The sequence below is a fragment of the Athene noctua genome, chromosome 6, assembly GCF_965140245.1.
Source record: "Athene noctua chromosome 6, bAthNoc1.hap1.1, whole genome shotgun sequence".
NCBI classification, from domain to species: domain Eukaryota; kingdom Metazoa; phylum Chordata; class Aves; order Strigiformes; family Strigidae; genus Athene; species Athene noctua.
The window spans coordinates 10,350,848-10,377,744 of NC_134042.1; the positions used below are offsets into that span (position 1 = coordinate 10,350,848).

At 52.5% G+C, this 26,897-nt stretch overlaps 1 protein-coding gene across 4 annotated transcripts; it reads right to left on the reverse strand.

Moving 5' to 3' along the window:
* Window positions 1–28: 28 nt before the first annotated feature.
* Window positions 29–4,788, reverse strand: SLC35C1 (solute carrier family 35 member C1). Of its 4 annotated transcripts, none has more exons than XM_074909078.1 (3): window positions 4,660–4,788; window positions 3,894–4,429; window positions 29–2,159 (listed from the first exon to the last, which is right to left on the reverse strand). In XM_074909078.1, exons 2-3 carry the CDS (start codon window positions 4,396–4,398, stop codon window positions 1,600–1,602), a joined length of 1,065 nt encoding a protein of 354 aa, XP_074765179.1. In that variant the 5' UTR covers window positions 4,399–4,429; window positions 4,660–4,788; the 3' UTR covers window positions 29–1,599. The 4 variants fall into 4 exon arrangements, with proteins under 4 accessions (XP_074765179.1, XP_074765177.1, XP_074765180.1 ...); XM_074909076.1 differs by having other exon boundaries at window positions 4,683–4,699; XM_074909079.1 differs by having other exon boundaries at window positions 4,656–4,682.
* Window positions 4,789–26,897: the final 22,109 nt, after the last annotated feature.

The following is a 26,897-nucleotide window of genomic DNA, read 5'->3' on the forward strand; positions in this document are numbered from 1 at the left end:
ATCCCTCGTGAGATTCAGAGAGCGACCCCCGACTTTATTCAGCAGGTTCGGCCGTTACAAGTCAGTACACGCATGCAACATTAAAAATGTCGGTTCCCGTTAAAATATCAATTTCAAGGACGCCCCATGGCAGCCTGCACTCAAAAGGAGTGAGAAGGTACCTGTGGTCATGAAACCTGGAGCCCCCCGCCCTCCCCAAATGAGATAGGAACATATTCTGGGCAGAAATGGAGTGTCCTTCTGTAGGAGCAGCCAGACATGACACACAGGGCATGGTACATGATACAGGGTCCACGGGGCAGGGCATGAAGCAACCACATTAACTGCCCAGGCTCACCATCCAAATAACCCTTTAAATATATAAAGGGGCCTGGGGTTCAGAAAGCCAGTGCAACATCACAGCTGGCTGTAGGATGTTGCTGTTGACCCCTGGGATCAGAAACCACAGCACAGAATAACCTCAGGTGCCACTGGCATGGGACCAGATGCGGGGCAGAGACTGCTGCAGAACTGGCTGTTCAGCAGCAAGTTCCATGTGAAAGGATTGATCCAGCTGAGCAAAATCAGGATTTTGGGGGGCTGAAAGATTCACCAAGATGGACATGGGGTGGGGGTGGGTGTGTGTTTAAAAGGAACAACCCAAAAGACAAACTGCAAACACCAGAGGAGATCCAAAGTAGGTATGGAGTAAGTCCCCCAAAACAAGCCTAGTAACAACCTCCTTTTCAAACACAAATCTACACAGAGGGTAAAAAGGAGAGGTGTTGCCAACCCCACAAACTGGGATCTCCACCCTACAGAAGTAAGGCTTCAGTGACTTTTCCCCTGCTGTCTGTCACAGAGAGGCAAATGCCAAGCTCGCTCCTCCCCAAGAAAGGCCACTTGAGAGCTCATGCTCTCCCTCCTGGGACCTGGTGCAGATGGAATGAGAAGTTTCATTCCCAATTCTTAGTATCATTTCCTGAACTAAGAAACCAGGTGGAAACACAGAAGAGACCCTCAGCAGGATGTGATACTGACTCTTTGGAAAAGAGATTTGGAGGCACTGCTGCTGTTTAGGCTTGTGAAGAACCAGAAGGGAGGGAATTTCCCACCCTCTGCACTGAATGGGGCAACCGGAAGAACAGCTGTTGCCAATCCTTTTATAGCAGAACAGTTTGCTGGAGTCTGTCCCCAACAGTCTGGCTACCTGCCTCTTCCTTACATGGAGGTTCAGGATTTTATAACTTCAGACTGCATTCATTCAGTTAATTCTAGATCCCCAACTACACAAAGTCTTTGTCCCCTATGAGCACTGCCCCCTGCCCCCTCCCCGAGATGCAAATTACCCAGATTAGGTCAATAGCAACATTCATTTTAAAAATGATCACAAAAAAAACGATTGCTCTCCACAACACATGCTCTCCCCAACTCCGGTACAGTGTGAGATCCCACAGATAGAAGATGATCCAGTCCGGTCTTTGGCTCTGGTTCCTGTCACAGTTCCTCATACATTTTGCAGGTGAATTTCTTCCTGCTCCTTGTTCATCTTCTCCCCAGGAGGAAAGGAGCACCAAAGGTTAACCCCCACAGGCACAGAAATGGAGGAGCAGGAGCTGACTACACACCAGTCTCATTTCTTTCACTGCTTTTGACATTAGGATCCTCTTGCACCTTTCTCATCTCCAGCCCTTTCACCCATGTGTAGGCAAAGGAGCCACCCAGAACCATCAAGTTACTCGTCCACCACAAGAAGCTCTTTGTCTCCTCAAAGTAGATAACAGCCAGCACTGTTTGGGCACAGGCCTTGGCTGTCCCAGACACGTTGTGTGTGAGTGGGCTAGTGAACTTTATCTGAAGTCCGGTCACATACCCAATGGCAAAGCCAAACACTCCCCCCAGAGTCATGATGCCCCAAAAACTGGGGTTCCCCAGCTTGTCGAAGTGGTAGAGGGTGCGAAACTCGCCCAGCAGCATCATGAGGGGCAAGAACAGCACACAGGCATTGACGTTGTTGTAGAAGGTCAGGCGCCAGATGCTACCATCCACCACAGGCAGCACCTTCTTGGTGTAGATGGCATTGAGCGAGACACACAGGCTTGCTAAGATCCCAAAGAATATACCTGTCCATGACAGAGTGCCCTCTGCTCCCTCCTGGTCAACACCCAGCCAAAAGCCACCTGCAACCAAACAAAGCGGGCATCATCTGAATAACTGCAGGAGTCAAGACATACCGTCAGCAATTCATCATCTACCTTATACTGAACAACCACAACCACAAGCAGAGACAGGCTTAAGGGCTTCCCCTTTTTATTAAGTGAATCCACAAAGTGTCATGACTAGTGTCCTGGGAAGATTTATTTGGGGAGTGTGGGTAATTTACTGTTCTAAAATTCAATCTCAGAGGACTGATTCCCACACTGAGCAGGCAGCATGAGTTTAGAAACTATTATTCCCAAGAGTCATGAAGTTAAAAATACTCTTTGTGTATAGGTTCTCTTCATGAGATCATACAGTTTTTTTAAATTGAAAAGGCAGCAAGCTGACACATGGGTAGCAAGAAATATTCCTCAAGGTTTAAAAAAAAAAAACAAAACAAAAGAGGCCTCACAAGCTTTGCTGTGCTGTTAACGGGAAGGGAAAGATAGGTCAGAAAAGAAGAAGGAAAGCTAGTGAACACATGGATTTAATATTAAGAAGCTTGACCAAAAAAAGATCACAAGGCAGAAACCGAGTGCAGGATCTTCAACTTCTGATGCATAATGCACTCTTTAACCACCTCCAAAACAGGAGCTACAGGCTTTGCGTCTCCAGGGCAGACAGGGAGACCTCTCCCCATCCAGCTCATGAGCAAAACATAAAAGAAGAGATGAGCTACTGAAGGAGCACTGCACTACCACTCCATTAGCTGCTTCACGTTGGAGGCCATCTGGGAAGTTGCCTGCAAAGCAGCTAACACGCTTTAAACTAAGCCCAAATGCAAATGGGTTCAATGCACAGACAGGAAGGGCTTTGCCACAGAGGATGCTCAGCTCCACTGCTACAGGCAATGCTCTCACAGCAAAATGAGACGGAGGGACAGAGTCTTAGAGAAACCCTGTAAGGCTGGCAGAAGCCATAATTCTGGGCAATACCCAAACACAAGACTAGCTGAAGGCAACTGCCTGCATCACTTGGGTGGAAAAGACAGTAGTTCTGTTCCTGTTCACCTCTTCTATGGAGAGGAGATTCTCTTGCTTCATGTTCAGCTGAGTCTATCTGCTTGTCCAAGCACTAAAGTGAACACATGTTCACCTGGAACTGGACTGAAGTAAACATTTCACCATTCTTGACATCTAAATGGCCCTCCAGTGAAAGGCAACTTTTGGCATTATAGATGCTGTTGGAATGAAAGACTTGTAAGTAGTTCCCGTTAAGCCAGTCAATGCCCTGCCCTACATCCTAACCGCACAACCAGATCATCTGGTGGTGTTTTATGCTTGGCTTGATAAGCTATCCCTTCATCACGTGCATTCAGCCTGTCTGAATTGGTTGGCTCTATTGTACCATCCCAACAGTGTGGGCATAAATACTGTTATTGTTACCAAAGTTAATCATCAACAAGCACCTACTGTTTTATGGCCCTTGGCGGGGGGGGGGGGGGGGGAAGGGGAAAGCAAGTTGAACTTCCTTAGAGCGTAGGCAGGCCTTTAGCACTCGAAGGAAAAGGGGGCCATGGTCAAGTAAAAGTAAGTTACCTACATGCTCCAGGTTGCAAAGGCAGACCAAGACACCAGCCCTGAGCCACCTCACCTCACCAGGGAGGTGCCGTGCAGGTGGGAGGTGGCTTCCCAAGGGGAAGAGCCCCCAACTCTGTGTCTGAGTTTATAGGGGCGGCTGCAGGGTGGGTGCAGCCCCCTCCCACTCCCCCTCACCTATGATGACTCCGCAGGCCAGGAGGGCGTAGATAGAGGTGGTCTGCTTGAGGAGCAGGTAGGAGAGCAGCACGTTGAAGACGGTGGTGAGGGAGCGCCCCACGTTGTAGAAGGCCACACCGACGTGCTTGAGGCAGAGATTGTTGGAGGTGACCATGCCGATGAAGACAGCAGAGAGGGGCAGGACACTGCGGGACACCTTAGGGTCGAGGCGGAGGGCGGGCAGGCCAGGACAGGGGGGCCCGCAGGCCGCCCCCAGGCTGAGGCCCAGGCAGAGGGCGGCCGTCAGGGCACACTGGAAGAAGGTGACGAAGAGGGGGGCGTCGAGGCGCAGCGAGGGGCTGTCCAGCAGGTACTTGTTGAGGAAGACCATGGCGATCGAGGTGAACCAGTAGAGGCAGACCACCACGGCGATGCGCAGGGCCCGCAGCAGGAAGGGCGCCTGCCGGCCCCCGCCGCCCTCCGCCGGCAGCAGCGGGTCGGCGGCACCGCCGCCCAGCGCCATCCGCAGGATCCCGGTCCGCGTCAGCTGCGCCCTGCTCATGGCGGACGCGGGCCGTCAGCCGACGGCCCCGGCCCCCGCCTCAGCCCCAGCCCCAGCCCCAGCCCCAGCCCCAGCCCCAGCCCCAGCCCCAGCCCCAGCCCGCCCGCTCGGCCTCCCGCCCAGCCAGCCAGCCAGCCAGCCAGCCAGCCAGCCTGCCTGCCTGCCTGCCTGCCTGCCTGCCTCCCTCCCTCCCTCCTCCCGCCGCCGGCCCCGCTCACCCACCGCTGCCGCCTCCGGCCCCGCACCTCCCGGAGCACCGCGGCCCCGCCCGTCGCCCTTTATTCACGCCCCGCGGGCGCCGCTCGGCGCCTCCCCGGCCGCCCGGCCGCGCCGCCATGTCGGGGGAGGGCCCGGCCCGGCCCCGCCGCCCCGCCCCGGGCCAGGCCGCGGTGAACGACCGGGGCGATGCGGGGAGGAACGATCAGCCGAGCGCGGGTCCTGAGGCAGCCCCTACAGCATCAGTGAAGGGCTCGGGCAGGGGCTCTTGTGGACAGAGTTGGTGGTAGTTCCTCGCAGCCAGGCGAGGCGACCGGCGTCATTTCGCCCGGGGGCACCGGGCAGGGGCTGGCAGGGCCGGGGCGTGAGGTAGGTAACCGGTAGCAGCTGCTGCGTTGGGAACACACTCCGACAGATCGTATCGGTGTGCTCTGTGTGCTGGTCGGAGCAAACGGGATCCGAGCCTGGTGCTTTCGGTCATTTTCTAACGTGGATTTTGCCCACAGCCTGACACAGGGTCCAGGTCTGCGCTCTGCGGCCTAAGCCTTGTTTACAGAAACAAAGTTTGCGTTTTTGTGGAGGGAAGTAAAACCTTCCACATGCGACCTGAATGAAGTAGACATCTGCAAACGGCTCGTAAGGACAGTAAAGGGTGGTGTGGGCTGCTTTATCCTTCTTCCTGCAGCGCTAACTTGGAAATCTAATCAGGAGAATGTCACCGTGCACCACCCAGCTACGTGGCAAGCGGTACAGGAACTCACTCCTTTCAAGGTAGCCCGGGTATCGCCGCGAGCTGCACACACTGTCTTCTGCTAAAGCAGTTATCCCACGGTCCCAAATCATCATTCCAGATATAAAAGACCCATCTGCCCACACTCACATGTCAAAATGTCCCACCTTCTCTTAACAGTGCTTTATAACAAAGGAGCCTTTTCAATACCAAACTCTCTAGCATGTTGTGAATTCAAACTGCTGGCCAGGACAAAAAAAGTCAAACTTAATACCAGATTACATGTGGCAGGGGAGACAGCGGTGAGCTCAGTGTTCAGCATTGGTCAGTATGATCTCCCACTCCTTCTTTCAGCAGAGACTGCTGCAAAATGTCTGGGGGCTGCAATGTCCTGGGGCCCTGCAATTTGCAGAGAGCACAATTAAAGTGATTTTGGATGCAAGGCCAGCGAGGTTAATTGCCCTCATAGCAGCTGTGCCCTTGCAGTTGTGAAGGACAGAAGTGTGGCCGGAGTTGTGGGGAGAAATGTTGTATTTCATTAGACCAGTTGATACAGCTGGAAAATGTTTCAGGTGTGATGTGCTTTTCTCAAATCTCTGAAATCACACTTGGTTATTTTTTCCCTCAGCTGTGTCAGTTGGTTTATTAAAAGATACTGCCTTTCCTCATAGCCCTTCCCTCATAAACAGCACCTGGGTGCTGGTGGGAATCATGTTCCCTCTGGACAGTGAAAGTCGGTGCCTGGGTGTTTGCTCTGGCCCACCCAAATGCCCCACGGGGTGACTGAGAGCTCTGGGTACGTGCTGAGCACCAACTCTTCCCTCTTGCACCTTGTGATGGGTTATCAGGCACCTTTCCAACCTGGTAGAGCCTTTGTGACCACAAGTGAGTTTTGCCTCCTCACCTCACTGACCTCTGTGCAGGCAGCCGGGAGAGCCTCAGCAGTGCATGGTGTTTGCCAGAGCAGAGACCGTGACTCTGCAGAGGGGCTGGCATCACAGCAGGGAAAGCTGCTGTCGATATGCTGGAAATGACCACGTCCCCTCTAGCTCAGCCAAGCTTTGATCCTGCTGCTAGAAGTGCAGCTCACACTCACTCATTGCAGGCTTCCTATCCAGTGTCCTTTCCCATCCACCTCCTTCCACTGCTTGACCCAGGACTTCTCCCATAAACAGCATCAGTCAGGTAAGAAAAAGAAAGCGAACAGCCTGGCTGTGAGGCTCTGGGTTGGCTCTAGAGATCCCCATGACCTGTTGCACATACCTGTGGCTTCAGCATCACACATTTGTCTTGAATTTCAAGAAAATGACCTCTTCTACCACTAATGTTGCAAGTGTAACAGTTCCTCTGTCAGAATCAGAGCCAGATAGATATACATCTTCCCCCCACCCCCCGCCACTTGCTAGTGTTGTTCAAAATGTCTTCTCTAAACTAAACACAGAAATTAGATGGCAAAAAACCCAAGCCTCAATTCCATCTTGTCCGCTCATTCAGCACATAGAAGATTGCTTTGTCCTGCACAAGTTTGAAATATCCCAATCAATAAAATGTTCATTGCTTCTCTTGGGGGATTATTCTACAGCCTTATCACACATGTATGGCACGTCTGCATGGGAGAATTGACCATAATAGCTCTCTCAGCTCTGCCAATATAACTCCCCGGTGTTGACAGTGTATTCCAAAATAAAAGTGATTTATTCCCAAATAATCAGGTAGTTCTGTGATAGTTGTGCTGGTCAATCTCCCTAGGCGGAGCTTGTCTACAGCACCGCAATGGTTCTGACAAGTGCTTTGAATAAAGGCTTGCCTGGGTGCTAACACTGACTGGCAGAGTTACTCTCCTGTAACCGTGCCTGCCTACCTACCTCACAGGAATGGTCTGCTCTGGGGGGATTTAAAGTTGTAGGTGATTTAGAAATTTCAGAGTAAAGATGGTAATGAACAGGTTATAATGCTAATTGAAGTTGTTGTGACAATGTAGCCTGGCCTCCTGCACAGTACCAGCCTTAGGCTTCCCTGAATTAATTCCTGCTTGAATTAAAGCTGATCTTTTAGAAAAAAAAATCAATCTTGATTAAAAATACTTCCAGAGAGACTGAATTCAATAGGTCACTAGCAATATTATTCCGATGGATGGTTATTTCCACTAAATAATGCATACTCTTTTTCATGCTTGGAGTTGCCTGGTTCAAGATTTCAACCTCTTGATCCTGTTACAGTTGTGGTTTTTTTACAAGCAAACGCTTACAGGCAGATGAAGTTACATTTTAACCTATTTTTTTGAGGAGCAAAATATATTTAATTTCCTTAAAGAACACATTTATTTTGCTACATCAGCAGCAGTTCCCTTCCTTATGTAGACAAGACCTAGGTATTTTTCTGCCGTTGCTTCTTGGTTTTATATTAACACCAAAGCACGTATCACGAAAAGCCAGCACGGGATTATTTCTGGTTTAGGAGTGTGCTACTTCATGTTCCCTAAGTGCTTTCAAAATAAACAATTATAGCTAGTGGAGGTCTGAGGCTGGAAAATAATCAGCTTCCTCATGTGGGGAAATGTGTCTGCCTCGGTAGTGTCCTTGTTCACATGTCCTGCAAGGTGCTTGCGCTGCTGCCGCCTGCAGCTGGCACGCCTGCCTGCCAGCACACACACACATGCATGCACTCCTGTGCCTTACTTAATCCTTTCCTATGTGAACAGAAAACCTTCTAAAATATGATGGGTGGTGCTCCTCTGAGGGAAGAGTTCTCCCCTTCCCCCTTAAATTATGTGACCTACTTGAAAGCAAGGAAATCAGCTGAAAACCAGCAGCCTGGCTGATAAAATAGCAACAGGCTTTGGGGTGTAGGTCAAACCCAGTGGCGAGACAGCATAAATTGCATTTCCTGTCCCACACAAGAGACCTGGATGTACCGACCAGTTTGTTAGTGTAGGAACAGGCCCTTTGTAAGTCATGTAGAATAGCAGATGAAGCAGAAAAAAACATTGCCAGATTCAAGTGTTTCTCGGTCTTCAGAAAGACCCCTTTGGGGTTAGAAATAGGGCTTGTTCCACTACCTGGAATGGAAGTGGGAAGAAACCAGTTCAGCAGTGAGGTCATTCCAGAGTGTTCAAAGATTTATTGTTCCTTGTGTGTATGGGGATCTGATTTCTAGTTATACAAGCATTCCTGATGCAGACATTTATAGTGTGGGGCTTACAAATCAAGACATCCATCTAGGTTTATATATGTATAACACACACACATATACAAACATATATGTAAGAATATGTATATCTGTACATAAGCGTGTGTGGGTATGCTTATCCTACATACAGTCAGTATGACCCCACAGTGGTATCCAAGCAGGGACCAAGAACCCAGGAGGGTTTTCACCTGTGACAGGATCATTGCCAGGCCTGCTGGTGATTCCTCTGGTTTGCTGTGTATCTCAGCAAAATTCTTTGAGACTTCAAGGAGTCAAGTTTGAACTGCAGATATGGTGTGGAAACAACAGGTCCCAGGTGTCACACCAGTATTTCATATTTGCTGGTAACTAATACACGAAGAGGGCAATGCAAAATCCAAGCATGATTTCTCAAACCAGAACAACCAGATCAGATCTCTCTCCTAGGTAATAAACAGGAATCAGGGTGAAAGAGTAGAGAAATCTCTTAGCATCATTCCCAATTATGATACAGTTTTGTAGGAAAAACAGCCATGGCAGGGTAGTGCTGCCGTAGCTCTCTGTTGTACAGGATAATAGATGTCTCTGCAGTCACACTGTGGAAAAACACAGAGCAGCTGGGGAGTCCAGTGCAGAGGTGGCCCGGTGTCACTGCAAAATGGGAACAGTTTTGGTCCAGGTGGATTTATTAGCTGTGGTTCTGTGCCAGCCTTGTTGGCCCAGGCAGCTGCTGCAAAGATGCTTTGGTGTTTGCCCCGCACGCTGTCCTCCAGCAGCTCGGTGCCACCAGCTGGAGGGCACTTGATCCAGCTGCACCCAGCTCAGACACCTTCTGGGACCCCAGAACATGGGGACTCATGCAGAAGTGGCTAACTCCCAGCTGGATCCAAACCAGCTCTGAAACTGGAGTGAAAGCAGCACTGCCTGGGCTCTTCAGCCTCCACATTTTTGGTGCCAGGGCCCGGGAGCAGTCATACTGACTCAGCTCTTTACGGAGGCGGTGGGGTCCAACAGGACCTCTGCATGGGCTCTGTGCCACGCCAAAGCATCCCTGGGCTTTGCAGACCCAAGCTGTTTCTGGAAGCAGTTCAGGTGCTCCATCAGCTAATAAACTTGACCACATCTCAGACTGTCTCTGCGTCTGGGACGTGCTTAATCCCCAACCTGGATAATCTGACTGCACATAACTAGGAAAATAGTGCATAAGAAAAAGTTGATGAAGGTTTCTCCTGGCTGTCTTGTCCTTTCTTGGTTTCCTCAGGACTCCTGTCTTGTCTAGGGAAATGGCAGGGACCTGCTTTGACCATGGGCAGAGAATGGAGTTGAAGGCAGCAGCAAGTTCCTTCCACCCCCAAGTTACAACATCACCATCTGGCAAATCTCTGACCCTGGACCCTTCCCCGGCCCTGCTCCCCCGGTGTGAAAGTCAAGCTCTGCCTGAAACAGTCACACCTTAGACCCCGCTGAACATCTGCACCAGAGATGCTGGGAGAATGGTCTGGTTTGTAACGTGTGGCTGTGGCAGAAGTGACACTAGAGGGCAGGGCTGGCACACGGTTGGAGCCTTCCCATGCAGGGCTGGAACAAACCTGGGGCTGGACTGGGGCGCAGGTGGACAGGACTGGGGCAAGGCTGGGGCAGGACTGGGGCCTTGCTGTTCTGCTTCGCCGGCCCGCTGGCAGCTGTGGGAGGCAGGAGTGCGTGCACACCACGCAGTGAAGGCTGTGAGCTTCCCAACTGCTTTCTGGGGTGCCTGGGGATGCTAAGGCATGGGATACATCTTCAGCTGCCCATGCTGGATTTCTCTGCCAAGCACTTGACCTCTGTCACCATCCAAGAATGGTATGAAATCAGACCCCAAGGGTCCTGGCATCATCTTAGAAATCACAGCACCACACAAACCAGCATGGATTATATACACTGCCCGTTCCTGCGCATTTCCCATGCATCCCCCACTCTCCACCTCATCTCTGTGGGCTGCATCACCCTCTGCTCCCCACTTGCACCAGGCAGAAGGAGCCAGCTGGGACCTGACCACCTGCAGAGCAGAAATGACTCAAGAAGGCTGTGTGAAAACTGGCAGCCCGTGACAGAGAAGTGAGCGGTGAGCTGGGCGTGAGGAAGCTGCTTCTTTGTGCCTCAGAAAAGGGGATAACCTGGGGCAAAGGTGTCCCTGTGCCCATCCCAGGATGACGCCCAGTTCAGAGGGGTGGCTGGGGATGACTGCTTGCCAAGGCTCAGGAGCAACCCAGCCACAGCGATGCCGAACTCTCTGCTTGGGGCTGGAAATGGCCCTGCTGCTGTGACCAGGTCAGGCAAGGGAGCAGCAACCCGACTCCCCAGGAGCAGGGCGGGCAGGTAGTGGGCTGTGATTTACGAGGCAAGCCCTTGGAAACTCTCCGAACCCAGTGCTTAAGTGCTTCTGAATGGCAGCATTAATTACTATTAAAAACACACATTTATATCTCTCTCACCTGCTTTAAATCCTGTGAAATTAGATTCCCTACCCATCCCTTCCAGCCTCGGTGGCAGCTCAGGGTGTTTTATAGGCCTATAAAGCCCCGCAGTACCTGCTGTCTACATGAGCTCTTATTTACGAGGCCTTTAACAGGCTTCCTGGCTGCACCATCTGAGTCCCCTGATCATTTCATTTCTGTGTCCCTTGGAGGGAGTGGTCCCCTTGGCCGCCCTGCCGGCTGTTTCTCCCTGCGGGGAACGGCTGACACAGACACTCAGCTACCTGGGGTGGGAGTGAGGCCATGCTGGGGGTCCTAATCAAACCCATTTCCACCATTTGGCCCAGCCTCTCTGGTTTTATGTAGAAAAAGGATTCAGTGAGACAAGCGCCTCGTGACAGGGTTGTGAATGTCCTCGTTTGCTTGTCCTTTATAGCAGAGTCATGTCAGGCATCACCAAAAGTCACCCAGCACATCCCAAGGCTGGGAGGTGAGCAGCCTTAAAACCCCAGGTTTACTGAGCACAGAGACGGTAATTTGTATGTATGGAAAGTTATGTTTGTGTAGGTCCTATGTAAAAAGCAAGTATTATTCCCATGGCTTCTTTTTGGAGGGTGGAGGCAAACTGTGTACATGTATCTTAAAATAGCCATTTTCCCCTAACGGACTGCAGCTGTTTTGCAACTCATCCTATATCGAGTGCTTTGTTGGTGCATTTAAAAATATACTGTGCCTTTGGACTGAGACATGAACCCCATTTCATTGGGGGTCCTCTTGTCCCCACATCACAGAGGACAGGCTGGGGTGGAGGTGGGATCTCGATTCTTCTCCAGGGGTCTCCCATGTTAAATCCCTGTCACTGGCTCTGCCCCCGCAGCACTTCTGGGTCCTCAGACCTGCTGGAGACCTGCTGATGCTCTGGGGAACTGGCCAAATTTGTGTGCCTGTGTCAGCCTGCTGGAGAGGAATTGATAGATATCTCTGCCTCCTGACTCCCAGGCTGAGCGTGTTAATTTATAGATTGGATCTGTCGCTCCTGATAAACGATATCTTACTTCTCTAATGCCGCCTTCAAATTGAGTTTTTAAGGCTAGGTCAGGTGGAGAAACCAAAGGGTGACTCTGCTTTCGCTTTGCTCCGGCTTTGTTCTCTGAGGTTGGGCTGAAGTTGGCTTCAGGCAAGAGATGGATCTGGTGTGGCGGGGGAAAATCCCTGCCCCAAAGCCTGGCTCCCCTATGTGCTTAGTTTCCCTTGATGTGTTTTTGGGGAGGCCAGCCAGGGCATCTCTGGTGGATGCCCCATCAGCACCCCCCTCCCTCCCTGCAGTGCCCTGTGAGACAGGAGCAGCCAGCTCCCCTGGGACAGGGCTGCCAGCATAGCGGGGCCCCTCCATCCAGCACCCACTGCCTCCCTCCCAGTGTCATGCCAGGCCATCCTGCCCTTTCTGCCTCTCCAGCCAAAGCACAGGTTATTTCTAGAGGAGGACACAATTTTCCCTGCCAGAAGAGCCATTTACTACAGCCTGGCAGGGCCTAGGGCACATGGGCTGCACCAGCAGTCTGCAAAAAGGTCCTTAGTGCTGTCCTGTCTCCCTCCTGATGAAGATGAAGGGTCCAGAGCCTCTGTAGGACTGGCACTGGTCCCTCTGAGGAGCAGGGAGTTATTCCCCTGCCCCTTGGGGGGATAACGGGAGGCAAGGGGCTGATTTGCCTGGACTCAGAGAAGAGCAGAAGAGCTGCATTTTTCTCCTCCTCCCTGGCAATGTGACCAAAACCAAAAAAACCCTCTTCTCCCAAAGCACTCTGAGCAATGCCCAGGAAATGGGGAGGATGTTTGGAGCCATCCTTGGGGCAGCTGGAGGTGCAGATCAACCCCATGCACACTGAATGGGGGTATTTCAGCAGCCTGAGGCAGCAGAGCCCAGGCACTCGTGGTGCAGTGGGGCTCAGCTCTTCAAAGTTTGGCTGGTGTGAGGTGCTGGGCAGCAGAGCTAGGAGATGCCTAACAGGGATTGATGGCTTTGGGTTTCTTAATCCAACAGTGTGCAAGCGCTGCTGCCAGGGACCAGGGTGGCATGGTGAGGCAGGGCTGGTGGAGCAGGGGCAGTCGTTCTGACAGGGACGAGGCATTTCCCGAAGGCTGAGCAGGAGGGTTGAAACAGGATGGTGGTGAGACACCCATGCTGAGGCTGGGGCAAAGCTCTGATCAGGCAATATGAGACCAGCCATCCTTCTCATTCTCCTCCTTTCAGCTCCGTTCCCAGTCTCTTACAAAACTGCTGAGCTGCCTGCTTGGGCAGACAGTGAAGGTGGGCTTAATGCCAGAGGCCAGGCTTGCCCAGGAGCACATGGCAGTACCAGAAGGCTCTTGCCCACACCTGAAGCCAACAGTGTACCCACTGTCACTCTTCGGGGAAAAGTGGCATTTCCCTTTCTCTGCATGTTTTAGGTGGTGTATGCTGAGCATTAATCCCTTCAGGGGATGCACCTGAATGAGCACAAGTAAAGCTTTGGTGAGGATCCTTCTCCAGCAGCAGAGAGGACCGTTTTCTGGAGCATAGCCAATGGCTTAGAGCTGTACATACATGAGGAGCTTTGTTCCTTCTCCAGAGAGCTGACTAACAAAGTTAAGAGTTGGACAAACAGCCAGGATTAAGCATATCGTTGCTCTAACCCTCGTGTGGTTACAGTGTGTTGTGGTTTAACCCCAGACGGCAACTAAGCCCTACACAGCCACTTGCTTACTTCCCCCTGGTGGGATGGGGAGAGAATCAGAAGAGTAAAAGTGAGAAAACTCGTGGGTTGAGATAAAGACTGTTTAACAGGTAAAGCGAAAGCCGTGCGCACAAGCAAAGGAGAACGAGGAATTGATTCACCACTTCCCGTCGCAGGCAGGTGCTCAGCCATCCCCAGGAAAGCCAGGCTCCATCATGTAACGGTTACCGGGGAAGACAAACGCCATTACTCTGAGCATCCCCCCCCTTCCTCCTCCTTCCCCCAGCTGTATGTGCTGAGCACGGCGTCACACGGTGTGGGACATCCCTGGGGTCAGCTGTCCTGACTGCGTCCCCTTCCAACTTCTTGTGCCCCTCCAGCCCACTCACGGGTGGGGTGGGGTGAGGAGCAGAAAAGGCTTTGGCTCTGTGTAAGTGCTGCTCGGCCATAACAAAAACATCCCTGTGTTACCAACACTGTTTTCAGTACAAAACAGCCCCGTACTAGCTGCTTTGAAGGAAATTAACTCTATCCCATCAAAAACCAGCACTGGGTGGTTAAAGACACATGTGTGTGACCTGTTTAGCTTGTCATCATCAAGCCCTGGCTATTTTCTTGTTCCCCCAGAGCAGAGTTTGCTGAAGCCACCTCTTTATGCCCTTTATGCCTGAGTGTCTCTGTAATCACACAAAATAAATCAGCCCAGTGAATACCTTCCACAGGTGATGAAAGAAGACGGCAGTAATGTCTCACAGAGGTGGGAACCTTCCTCTCAGAGCTAACTCTGAAACCTAATAAACTATCATCCAAACTACACCACATCCCCTGCACAATTTCTAGCAACTACAGCAGTCAAAATTTCCCTGCGTAACAATCACAGCTGTTTGAGATCACAAATCCTGCAGCACGTTGGAAACTAAAAATGATGGAGCTGGGAACAATAAACTGAATTTGAACTTCCAATTAAAGAAATGCAGAGGAGATGGCTGTGATTTGATTCAGATTTAATTCAATCCAAGCTTCCCCCTTTTGAGGTTTGCTTTTTTTTTTTCCCCCCAGCTGCTGCAGACTCTCCCATTCGCTGCAGTGCAAGCTGCAGAATAAACCTTGCTGCCGAATTTAGGTCAAGCTTGCCAGGGAATACACAAGACCTTGACTATTATTAAATGCATATGGTTAGCATGAAGACCACACTGCAAACACAAGAGTGGGTGCTTTAAAGCCAGCACCCAGCTCTGTTGCTTCTGAAGGCCCTGTGAGCGATGGAGGCGGGACGGGAGCTGGCATGGAGCACAGGTGAGCAAACACGCTCATGAGTCGTGTCTCCCAGAACTAATAAGTTGAAACCCTTAGACTCCCTGTGGCCTAGGATTTTGGTACTGAGGGTGCAGTACACCAAGCAGAGAAGAAAAATACCTGATAAGAGGAAGCTGGGACAGAGTGGAGGCTGATGGCAAAGCCCTCTCCAGCCTCTTCCTCCCCTGCCACTCCAGCAGACTGCACGGGACCATTATTACCATAATTATGTTCGTACTTTTTAACCTCTGACTCCTGTTGGCACAATACTGAACGTTCTCATGCCTGGAATATTAACGGGGGTAGCAGGACCCACGAGAGCCTGGCACCCTGTGAACGAGCAGGAGGAAACGGGGAGGGGAGCCCTGACCTCCCAAACTGCTCAGAGCAGAGGGAAAGCAGGCGAGGGCTGCTAGCGGCCAGGAGCTCCTGCTGGGCATCTAGCCATGAGTGTGGGACAGCCAAGGAGGAGAAGCATGTATGAGGCTGAGCAGAATTCCCAGGCTGGGCACGGGCCTGGGAAGGTGGCTCACTGCTCCTGCTGTGGTGCAACCGAGGCAATCCCTTTCATCTTGCTGTGGTCAACAATGCAGAATCTGAGCAGCAAGAGGGCTGCTGGCAGTGGTCTAATGCATGGAGCAGGTTGTACCCTGAAAATTATCCAGTGGATTAAGGCAGAGAAGGGCCTGTTTACGCCTCACAGAGGAGCTGTTGGCTGCTGTAACATAACGCAGGAGCTGCAGGGCTCCTCGGAGCAGCCTGTAGTCTGATGATGGCAGAGGGACATCTTGGGGTATCACATCCCCACTGACCCATCACACAGGGTCTATATGGTCAGAACCTGTTCTTTTTTTTAAAAAAATATATATATACGCGCCCTTTCTGGTAAGAAAATCACCCCCTCCTCAGCAGGCATACCTTCCTTGCTTCTGGTTATTCCTCACAGGTTATAAAGACCCTTCCCAGCAGTTCACCAGACACAAGCACTCACACAAGTTCTGCCCTGAGCCCCCACATCTGTTCACTCTGAGTCCCCAGGTTGCCAGCTTTAACAGACGGACTGGAGAAAAGCAAGTACCAAAGGCAGAGGGGAATCATCTCACAGGCACAGCTGGTCCCACAATAACAGGTCCTGTGGTAACCAGTCCTGCTGCAAGTGGCTGCAGGCCAGGAGGGAGAGGAGCGAGGCCTGTCAGTGTGTGTCTTGTCCCCAGCCCATGCCCTGCCCGTACTTCCCAGTGCACTGGGAATGGCATCACCCCATCTCCCCAGCGTTCCTTGGGCCCCTCATTACGCACCCTGAGCTGAGCTCTGTGTTCCTCAGCACATGGGTCCCCAGCACTCATTTTGTACTAACGGGGGTGCTGTGACTCTAATTGCCTGATACATGTAATTGAAGCCTCTGGCTTACTCTGGCATTACTATGTGGAGCTGTTCACGGGAGTTAACGGTAGCTGATGGGGTGCCTCCTGCCCTTGCAGTAACACATGGGACTCCCGGGCAGTCAGTGCCATGCTCTGGGTCACTTCTGTGCTGTCACCTCAGGTCTAGGGAAATGCTCTGCTGTATCCAGCCAGCTCATACAGTCCCTTAACCTGCACCTTTTTGGTTGTGCAGAATCCTTCCTTCACTCGTACACTCGAAGGAGGCCCTGTAATGCACTTCTGCTTTATTACTTGTCCTTTTCAGTTTCCCTCTAGCCAGTTACGCTGTGTGAGGCCAAGCACTCCTGCACCACTTGCCAACAATACTGTGTTGTTGAAGACAATTAGACAAAGAAACCACTGAAAGGATTCTCCAGGTAAGCTTACATCTCAAAACCCTTCGGTAAAACAGGAGACCGGAGCATCTCAGTGTTATTGCATCAGCATCAGTGAGTGGAGGTACGTGATTGCAGAGCCTGCAGGTTTGGGAAAGTGCGTGTTCTCCAGCATCCCAAGGGGCTACCAGCAGGATTAGAAGCATTACTCTGCAGCATGATCATTTGAGCGTAGAGTTTGTTAGTCATCAAGCTGAGCAGCACCCTTAACATAAGGCATGGAATTCCAGATCTTCACAGAGAAGGGGCTGGGCTGGGGGAGCACAGCGATCCCCTGCCGATGTGGGTCTAGGCACACTGCATCACCTCTCAGAGTGGCTGATCACCTCTCAGGGAGTACTCTGATAGAAAATCAGTGACAGTTGCAGGGCCAGGGCTCTGGCAACTAGTACTGTCCCTCCTTTTAATTGTGAGCTCTTTTGTTTGAAGTGAAGAATGCCCACAGATGGAATCATATCAGCTAAAATTCAGTGCATCCCGCACTGAAGATATCCAGGATGGATAGGCCATCTGGAACAAGTCTTTTCATCTGTTTTATTGAACAACTGTTACAGATTTGAAGCCCCTGTGGTTTTCCACAGTCTCAAAACCTCCTCCAGCCAAGACCTGTTCATCATCAGGGCACTTCTGCTACCCACCACTGCTCTGCACCCCCCATCCTAAAGAAAAGTCAGTGCTCACCATTGCTGAGTGAGCATAGAGAGGCTTTGGTTTTAGGGTAGGACAGCCATAGTGGTGCCTGGAGTCCCTGATAATGAGGTTGTGAGGGCAGTGGTTATATCTTGTAACACCAGAACACAATGTGTTCCAAAGCAGGTTCAGCATTGTGCAGGACGGAGCTGGTGCCTGACCATGCTGGCTTCATCCCATCCCATCCCATCCCATCCCATCCCACCCCATCCCATCCGCAGGCAGTGCAGGCTGTTGCTGCTGCTCCCACATGCAGCTGGTCCTTTGCTGTCACATCAGCCATGGCCATGCTGCCACATCCCCGTCCCCAGTGGGCAGTGATGCTGCATGCTCCCAGATGAGGTACTGACCCAGAGAACATTACCTATAGCCTCCTGTCCCTGGAAGATGCAGAGACAGCAAGTCCTTGCAGTGGGGATGTTCTGAGACAGTCATCTCCTTGGTAGGGAAAGAAAGGCTGGAAAGGCCAGAACAAGAGCACAGAAATTTCTTTGCCCCTCAGCTTCCACCAGGCTGTTTGTTCCCTGCCCTCCTTGCTGGACATGGCCATCCTATGCAGCAAAGGCCCAGCTAGCAAAAAAAGAGGCAAATGTGGGGGAGGAAGGAGGCACTACACAGTCCCTGGTCTGCAAAACTCTGCTCCCCCTCCACTTCCTTCCTTGGAGGGTGGACCCCATGCCCTCCTGGGAGGGCTCAGGCCCTTTGTTTAACTCCCAAAGCACCTGCGGCAGCTCAGCTCGCAGAAATCCACACCTCTATGAAAACCTCTTTTTTTTTTTTAATTTATTTATTTCATTTTTTTTTATAGAGGCCTTTGAAGATGCTTGTTGCCATGGAAACATGCTTTAAAGGGTGCCTTTTCCTTTCCCTTCCCTTCATCTTGAGGGCTTCTGTTGCCATAACAGCTACATCCAACTCCTCCCTTCTCCCCGCTGGCTGCCCCAGTACAGGATGCAGTGGGATGAGAGACCCCAACCTGGGAGTGAGTCTCTGGGGTGGGTAAAGCTGCCCTGGGGCACAGCCCTCATCCTGCCCCTGGTACCATCAGCTGAGGCGTCCGCCTTTGGGGTCCCTGAGCCCCCTGTAGTCAGGGACAGAAGAGGTGCCTGTACTCCTGCAGGTGGTTGGTGTCCCTCCTTGTGCCTGTACGTGCGGGATGTGGAAGAGGCAGCCTGCTAGAAGAGCATCTCTGGGCCATGCAAGCTCCTTACTTACACAGCAGCGGGGTTCTGTGCTCACCCCTGGCCCTCAAGCCCCATGACGATGACACCAGGTGCTTTTCTGCACCATTTATCCTAAAGCCCTTGACTGAATGATTCCCCTACAGATCAGCAGGCAGCATTGCGGCTGAGCTTAAATGAACATCTGCTCTTAGGGTGGCTTTGATCTCTGCAGTGCCTAACATCGGGCAGCCGGAGTTATTTTCCAGTCGCCACAGAGGGCAGGGTCCCTGACCTTGGTGGCAGCCTTCCCTGGTCTGTGGTGCAGGTAGGTGAGACACACTTGCTCTGGGAGCACCCGTGTCCAGGGCACCCCAGTCTGTGACACCCAGCAGGGAGGGTGGCACAGGCGTGTCGCTGGCTGCTGCCCACCCTCTGGGCATCCCGCAACAGCCCTGCTCATCTCATTGCTGCTACAGGCAAACCACAGCAACTAAACTGTTTCTTTCAAATTTATTTTGCAGCAGCGTGTGGCCGCAGCTCCGCGTTCCTCCCCAGCAGCTGAGCAGCCTTGGACTATGCTATGAATCCTGCCCTGGCAGGCTCAGCCCTCTGGCCTGACAAGTCTGAGCATACCAGCAGTGGCTTGAGATGGCAAAGCAAGCCATGGCATCCCTGCTCTAGCAGCTTGGCTGGGTGGCCCCAGGCAGGATCTAGGGTCACAGGGAGGAGGCTGTGGGGTGACAGAAAGCAGGACCTGGATCACATCTAGTTCTGCTGCACTCCTCCATCTCACTATGCCTTCCACCAGCCAGGTCTGCAGCCACCTCCCCACTTTGGGGAGGCCAATTTTTTGCCTTGGCAGCCATGGACTCCCCACTCAGCTTCGCTAATGCCCCTCACTCCTGGCCTGCATCACCCCCTCTTCTCCCACTCTCACGTGTTGCCTGAGCAACATCTTCCCTTTGCGTCAATGAGTCATTTAGGGACAGGGTGCTGCAAACCTCCCCAGGGCCTGCGATACCTCCAAGCACGATTCTAGCACAGGTGGGAGGAGAGGGGGCGAAAAAGGGGGCTGCAGCACCCTCCCCCCATCCCTGCTGGGCATGCACATGCCTGTTACAGATGGCTGCCTACCTCCCACCCTTCAGCTGTGCCAGGCTCTTGCATCTCTGGCAGGACGGTCCAGGGGCAGAGATCCCCCAGCACATGTCAGCAAAACCAGTTCCAGTGCTGGATACAGCACAGGCCATGCCAGCATGGTGTGGAGCCGCAGTGAATGGCAGAGGTGCAGCTAACGAGTGCTCAGAGCATGGGGTGGGAAAGGCAGGTTTCCCTCTTACCCCCTTGAAGGCCCTTGCCTGGAGTATCACTGTAGCGAAACGGACCATGTCCTCTGTCCCCCCGAGTTTTCTGCTTCTCCACTGGCTGCTGCAGAGCCACGACTAATGGAGAGCACATTGCTGGCTGCCATCATCTCAATTAATGCATCCCTGCTTGCTTTAGCAATTACCTGCCCGTGGCTTACAGCCCACTTCCAGCTGGACATCTCCTGCCAGCATTTACAGCTGACAAGCAGAAGTGGGGAACAGACTTGGAAGGCACCTTCATCCAGCCTTGCCCAGATCCTGGATGCCCTGAGGACTGGATGCCCTCCCTGCCAGAGACACCTGCATGCTCAGGACAGGCACCCGGGTCTAGGATGGGGACCAGCTGGCCACCAGAGAGCTTGAGGGGAGTGCATTAGCCCCTGGCTAATGGTTTCAAGGAGAAAAGTCACCTTGGCCAGAAAAGGCTTTCGGCACAGGCGTGGCTTCTGTGGCTGTGCCCCATGCTCATAGTGAAGCTCTCCATCAGGAGAGCAGTGAGAATAGTGCTATGGTCCCCCACAGCCACCAAGTGCTGGCTGGCAGGTGACAGCACTAGCCAGCCACTGGGGGCAACCGACCCTCCTCAGGAAGGGGCACAGTGGCCACGCTGGCTTCTGCTGCACTGGCACCACAACCCCAAATTTCCCAGAGGCACCAGCCTTAAAAGAAGAGAGGAAAAAAATTTTCCCCTGAATCAGGGCAAAAAGGGTTAGGAGATTGCTGGGTTTTTTTCTTAAATGTGATTTTTTAAAGTTGGAATAGAAAGCACTCTTTTTATTTACTTGCTGCTTTTCGAGCTTTTAGGGTGCACGGGGGTCAGATTTTCAAAGCATTCCTCCAAGCAGTGAAGGATAGAAGCTTATTTAAAAGTGAAGTGAGGTGGGAGAGAGAGAAAAGCAAGCCAAGCATTTCCTGCCATCGGGAGCTGGGTTTGCAGAAGCAACAGCAAGCCCTGACAAAGGTACAGCAATGGGGGTACCTGTGTAAGACCTTGGCTCTGGCCAGATCCACCCTTTGCAGCTCTCAAGCTTGCTGTGAGCCTCAGGACCTTGTCCCAAAATCCTCATACTTTTCCATCTATCTCCTACTACTTTCGTTCCCCACTACGGCTTGCCCTGCATGGCCTCATGTGCGTTGCAGCATACCAAGCCCGTTCTGAAAAACCTTCCTCACCTGGAGCTCAGCTCTCCAGTAACCCTGCATCAACTGAAGTAGTCATGCAAAAGAGAGTCACAGAGACAAATATTATTCCAGAAGAGGGAGAAACATCACCAGCCTTCTCCAGAGGGCAGCAACAGTGGAGATTTAAACAGCCACAATGCAATTTCCTCAAGATGTTGAAAACTGTTACTGGGCTTCACTTCTAAACTAATTCGAGCTCTTTACACAGCATTAGTATTTGCTCCACACCATAGCAAGGTCTCGCCACACTTAACTCGATCAGCACAGTTTCCCCTTTGGCTGTGAGAGGAATGAGGGCTATGTGTGTGCACTGAGACAAACAAAACACCTCTGTTGCTAAAAATCAGAGCTCCTTATTGCTACCCAAGTCTTACAATTTTGCTACTGATCACCATGACCAGGAAACTTTAAATAAGAGATTTAGAGTACCTGCACATCCCAGAGTGCCCTTGTGCCATGGGGGTATTTCACGGTCCCCAAGCCAGCATGCCAGCTGGGGAGCAGCTGCTAGCAGGCTACTGGTGTGCCAGGCAGGGAACGGACTTTAAGAAATAGCAGTATTTTCACTAGAAACAGTCACAGGACCGTTAGGTGATGGCTCTTTGAACAGCGATGCCCATCAACTCTCCTTGGCTTTATGGGGATGGTGGTCCTAGTGGCATCATCTTCTTCAGGGTAGAGGACAGTGGGTGATGGGGATGAGCACAGTCCTGCAAATAGTTATGCTCCCTCAGCCCTGCCCTGGCCCACCGCTGAGTGGAGAGGTTCCACACCTGGCTATGGGGATGGGAGATCTCTGCAGGAGGCATGGATGCTGAGAAAGCAGCCTCAGAGACAGTGTGGCAGCCTCCATCCTTATGGTCAGATACAGGACCCACCAGCTCAGCTGTCCTGGCCACCCATGACACAGGCACCCGTGCCAGCCCAGGACCTGGCCGTGCCCAGGGGACAGACTGTGCTGTGAGGCTGTCTTTAACCTCTGTGTGTTTGGAGCGGTGTGGTTATCAAGCGATGCGGTTATCAGCGGCTGGTTTGCTCTCCTGGAGGCAGTGCTGGCTGTGGGATTCTTGGGCAGCAGGTCACACTGGGAGAAGCAGCAGTGGGGTCCTTTTGGATGGCAGCCCACCATGGCCCCATGCAGGGGGGGTCACAACCACCTGCCAAGCAGTGGCAGCCGAAGGGATGCTGTGATTGTTTGCTATGACACGTGAGTACCAGGCCCCTCACACAGGTCAGAGGCACAGCAGCTGGGTTTCCTGCAGCAGGGTTTGGCTGGAAGCCCTGGAAGCCCAGTTTACACAAGCACCTGGATGCTTTCCAACCAGTAGTTGTACTATATGCCTTGTCTCTACCTCTTACCATGCCCAGAAGCTAGACTGAAAAGGGAAATGCCAGCTTCATCCGTCTCTGAGGGGTTGATGCTTACCGTTGCCAGTGCTGTATAAAGTAGTCCCATACAATTTGGGCACCAGGACTGCAGAGGGTCAGACAGCAGGGGACCAACAGTGAGGCATGGCAGCTCAGGCTGGCATTCACAAGTTGCAGAAAGGCATGGTGTCCAGCTGGGCTCTCAACCTGCATGAGGCCTCAGGACCAGCTGCACCAGATCCAGCTGGGATGCTGAAGAGGCTCATCTCCTGCTCTGTTTTCCACATCTTTCCTGCCAAGGACTTTCTTGGCCAAGCAGTGCCTGGGTCTTGATGCCACTGCCCCAGGAAGGCTGCTGCCTGGTGCTGCGTGGCTGGAACAGAGCTACACCGAGCAGCAAGGAGGGCCTGGCAGCGATGGATGCGCCTTGCCAGCCTCACCGGGCTGGCTGCTGAGTGTGTGGTTGCGTCTGACAGGCCTGTGCTGGCACCAGATTGATGTCCTTTTTGTTCCTGATAAGGATCTGAAGTCTCCTCTGGGTTCCAGCAGCAATTCTTTTATCCTTCCTGATTGTGGCATCCACGTTCCTGGAGTCCCCAGAGATGCATCAATCGCGAAGCTGCAGGCGCCACGGCTGCTATCGGCAGAGATGATGGAAAAGCTACAGGAACAGCTGTCATTTCTCCCTGTTTGCGTTTTGTTCTCGGCCTATCAGTAGGACGTTTTCCGTCAGACACCTATCAATCTGCCGTGCCGGAGCCCAGACTTGTCTGTGTGCCTGCCGCTGCCGGTGCGAAAGCCTGCCTGCAGCCTCCTGCCTGTGGTCAGCCCGCTGCGGTGCCTTCTGCCCTGCCCGGGAGCTGCCTAACCTGCAGCCCTGCAAGCACAGGGCTCTGTCCCAGGGCCAGGCGAGCAGGCAAGGCATTGGGATGCAGCCGGAGGAGCAGAGGCGCACAGCATGCCAGCCTAAGTGCCAGGGGGGATGGCAGCCCCCGGGACAAGCTCTGCAGAGCCCAGTGTTAGGGCTGGAATTTAGGATCACCCTGAGAGTTGCTCCAACTCCGCCACGCTGGGTTCCCCCTGGAGTGCTGCCCTGGGAGGAGCTGCAGCCACAGACAGGATGAGCCAAGCCTGTCCCCGTGGCATCAGGGCTGACAGCACCAGGGGGAGGGTGTCACAGCGACATTAGAGGCAGGGGACACCTCTTTTATCTCCATGTAATGAGGCAGAATACCTTACATAAAAAAAGCTGTTCGATTTACGTTGCGCTTCCTCAGATTCTTTTGAATTTTCAGTGGCTTCTGGGAGTGCATAAGAAGACTCATGATTCAGTTTTTCGTAAGCCTGGGCAATAAGACCTCCAAATACATTTCATTTCAGAAGAGAGCTTCCCGAGCACTGTGGAACAAAGAGGGCTGTGGGGCTGGTGATGCCCCCAGCCCTTCCTGTGCTCTGCTGCTGTCATCACCTGCCCCCAGGCCAGCAAAGGAAGCAGCTCCCAAGGCTTCAGTGCTCAGCATTTATCTCATCACCCTCCGTGATGGCTAAAGACAAGATAAAGACAGGCACTGAGTCCCATTTAATGCCACTTTCTATCCATCACTGAGCTCACAGGCGTATCTCTCCTCATTACTTAAAACCCTCAGGGCAAGACGACCTGTCTGCCCTGCTCCTGCCTTCTACAGGAGTCAGCACCGAAGCCAAGCACCTGCAGAAACCCAAATCCTCCCTCCCAGGTGGCCAAGAAAAGCCACTGTTCCCCTGCTGCTTCCTGCAAACAGCTGGCGGCCGTCCCAGAGCCAACAGGCACCTGCCAGCCAGGACCAGCACTGCTGACCCTTGCCCTCTACCCTGTGCCATCGGTGTTTTTCCTCCCATGCTGGGCTCTCCCCTCTGTATGGGACTGCCTCCCTCCCTCTCCCTATCCTCGGCTCTGCTCCTTGTCATCAGTGCCCCTCACCAGCTGCGCCCAAGCCCAGGCCCCAGGCACCCCACTGCTCTGCCAACAGGTCTGAGCAGATGCCCTGTTTCCTTCTGCAAGGCTGGAAGTACCTGATGTGGTAAACATTTGCATGCAGACATCTGTGGGTTTTTTTACGGTGTCTTCATGTCTGTCTGTTGTTGGGGTGGCTGACAAGCGTGACTGTGTTGCGGGGCTGTTGGTGCCACCGCAGAATGGCTGGGAGCTGGTTGCAACCCCAGCTAGATGACCCTGCTCCTTTGGATGGAGCTGCAGCAGCTCCTGGTTTCGCTCTGGAGGGTGTCCCAGTGTTTGGGTTGGCAGGTGCCGCCTGGCACATCAATGTTAGGGCACTCCCCCTTTGCTCCTGCTTCTGCTCTTGCTTTGCTTGGGGTGTCTTCAGGCGGATATGAAACGTCCCAGACACCAGCTGGGAGAGTCCACTGTTCTTGAGACATGTTTCTTTATCTTTGGGGTTTGTGGTGGTGTTTTTTTTTTTTTTAAGCCTCATTTAACACAACTGAGTGACATATGCTGCTTTCAGTGAAAAAAACGCTGCTTTCTGCCACACTTGGACCAGGGTTGCAGGCTGCTGCAATTGCCCCTAGCTTTTCTTCCTCAGGCTAAAGCATCTTCTGTCAAAGCCAAGCCCTGCTAGGTACCCCAGTGGAAAGCCTCTCCTGGCTGCTTGTGCCGGAGTGATCAAGCTGTCCCAGCGTAGCGGACTCTTTGGCTGCAACCTGTTCTCCTGGGGTGCCCAGAGTCCAGCTCTGCATTAACCTGACTCCCCGGTGAAGCTTTTCCATCCAAGCCTATGTTACAGTGGTGCTAATTAAACAACTACATCTCAATTCCGATGAAAACTACATGTAAATCCTTGTGATGCTTCACAGCAGGCTGCATTTTAGCAGTCGGCTCTGCAATCTCTTATGCCTCCTTGGAGAGTGTTGGCTGCATGGTCAATGAACCTTAATGGGGGCTGAAAGCTTGGGAGACAGCATTCTTGCTGTCTTCACACCCTGCCAAACCCAGCTTTTCATCCTTGCCTCCCTGCACAGGACTGTGTGCCAGGGCAGTGACTGGTTTCTCTGGGCGTCTCATTGACTGAGCCTTGCTTTTGCCTTGTACAAGAGCAGGGGATAGACTGCCTCCTCAGCTGGGACGAAAAACCTAGGTACAAAGTAAAGGATGAGCCATGCCAGTCAGGCTCCATCTGCAATGCCCAGGGACTGTTCTGGGAACAGCACACAGGTTTTGCACTACGCAGCCTGACTGTGCTTCCCAGTCTCTGCATCTCTTATTATGCTTATTTGTTTTCCTCTCTTCTCTGGCGAATAAGCAGAAAGGAGAGAGAGTGCACAATTTTTTTTTTTACCTGTTTATAGACTCAAAGTAATTAGAAATAGAAAGGTTGCCTACCTTTTTTGGTGAAGATAAACTTCTTGAGAGACAGCCTTTGTGCATATTGAACATCGCTCTTGAAGCTTCCTCCCACTGCTACCAGGATGCATGCTGCACGTGAGATATATCAAAGGCAATATAATATGGCTGCGATGCCATAGGGGGTACTACTAACTATACCAATGACATTTTCATCTTGGGGGAAAAAAAAAAGAGTGAAAAAAATTCTGCTTAAAATTCCTGCCTGAGAAGATGAATTTGCAAATGGGTCTGATTATGGAGGGAGGTCTTTGGGGCACTGCCACCTGAGGTTACCCACCTCTTCTTCCCACCGGGGCTCCTCCAGCACTGGTCTGGGCACCAGCAGTGCTGGGTCTCCTACTACACCACCAGCCTGGGGCTCGTTAGCATTTAGACTCTCCCCACAAATACAGACTTTGGATGATGAAAGGCTAGTGGAGTGCTGCTGCTGCTGTTTGTCCCTGCTCAGCCCCCTGGAGTGCCTGGCTCCTTACCTCCTGCCATCACTATACTTTGTTAGCTCTGTGCCTGTTGCAGCCTTCAGTGGCCTGAGCTGACGATGCTCGGTGCACTTCCCCTGGCTCCTCTATGTGTCCCTGTGAAAACATGGAGGACTTGGATTGCCATGGATCCACCCTGCTTGCTCACCACCACCCCCTCCCATGCCAGACAGGCCCACGTGCGGTGTACTCCGGATCTACCTGGGTATCCCCCAAGCACTGGCTCTGCCAAGGCAGGTTGGATACTGCCTGGGGGCAAGCAAGGCAGGCTGTGCTCGGGGCGCTGTGGGGGGATGCCGAGCTGGTGAAAGTGCAGCCGTGGGAAAGCCCTACCTGGCCAGAGCCGCTGCCCTTGGCTGTGCCCCCTGCCCAGGCTCCAGTGGAGGGCTCAGCTCCCCCCAGCATTGCA

What these genes read in the sequence shown, in the direction of transcription:
- SLC35C1 (XM_074909077.1), bottom strand. Translation starts at nt 4,437, where the DNA reads ATGAGCAGGGCGCAGCTGACGCGGACCGGGATCCTGCGGATGGCGCTG. An exon ending in GGCCTGCGGAGTCATCATAG is followed by an intron (nt 2,160 to 3,893) that starts GTGAGGGGGAGT and finishes GTTTGGTTGCAG; the next exon opens with GTGGCTTTTGGCTGGGTGTT.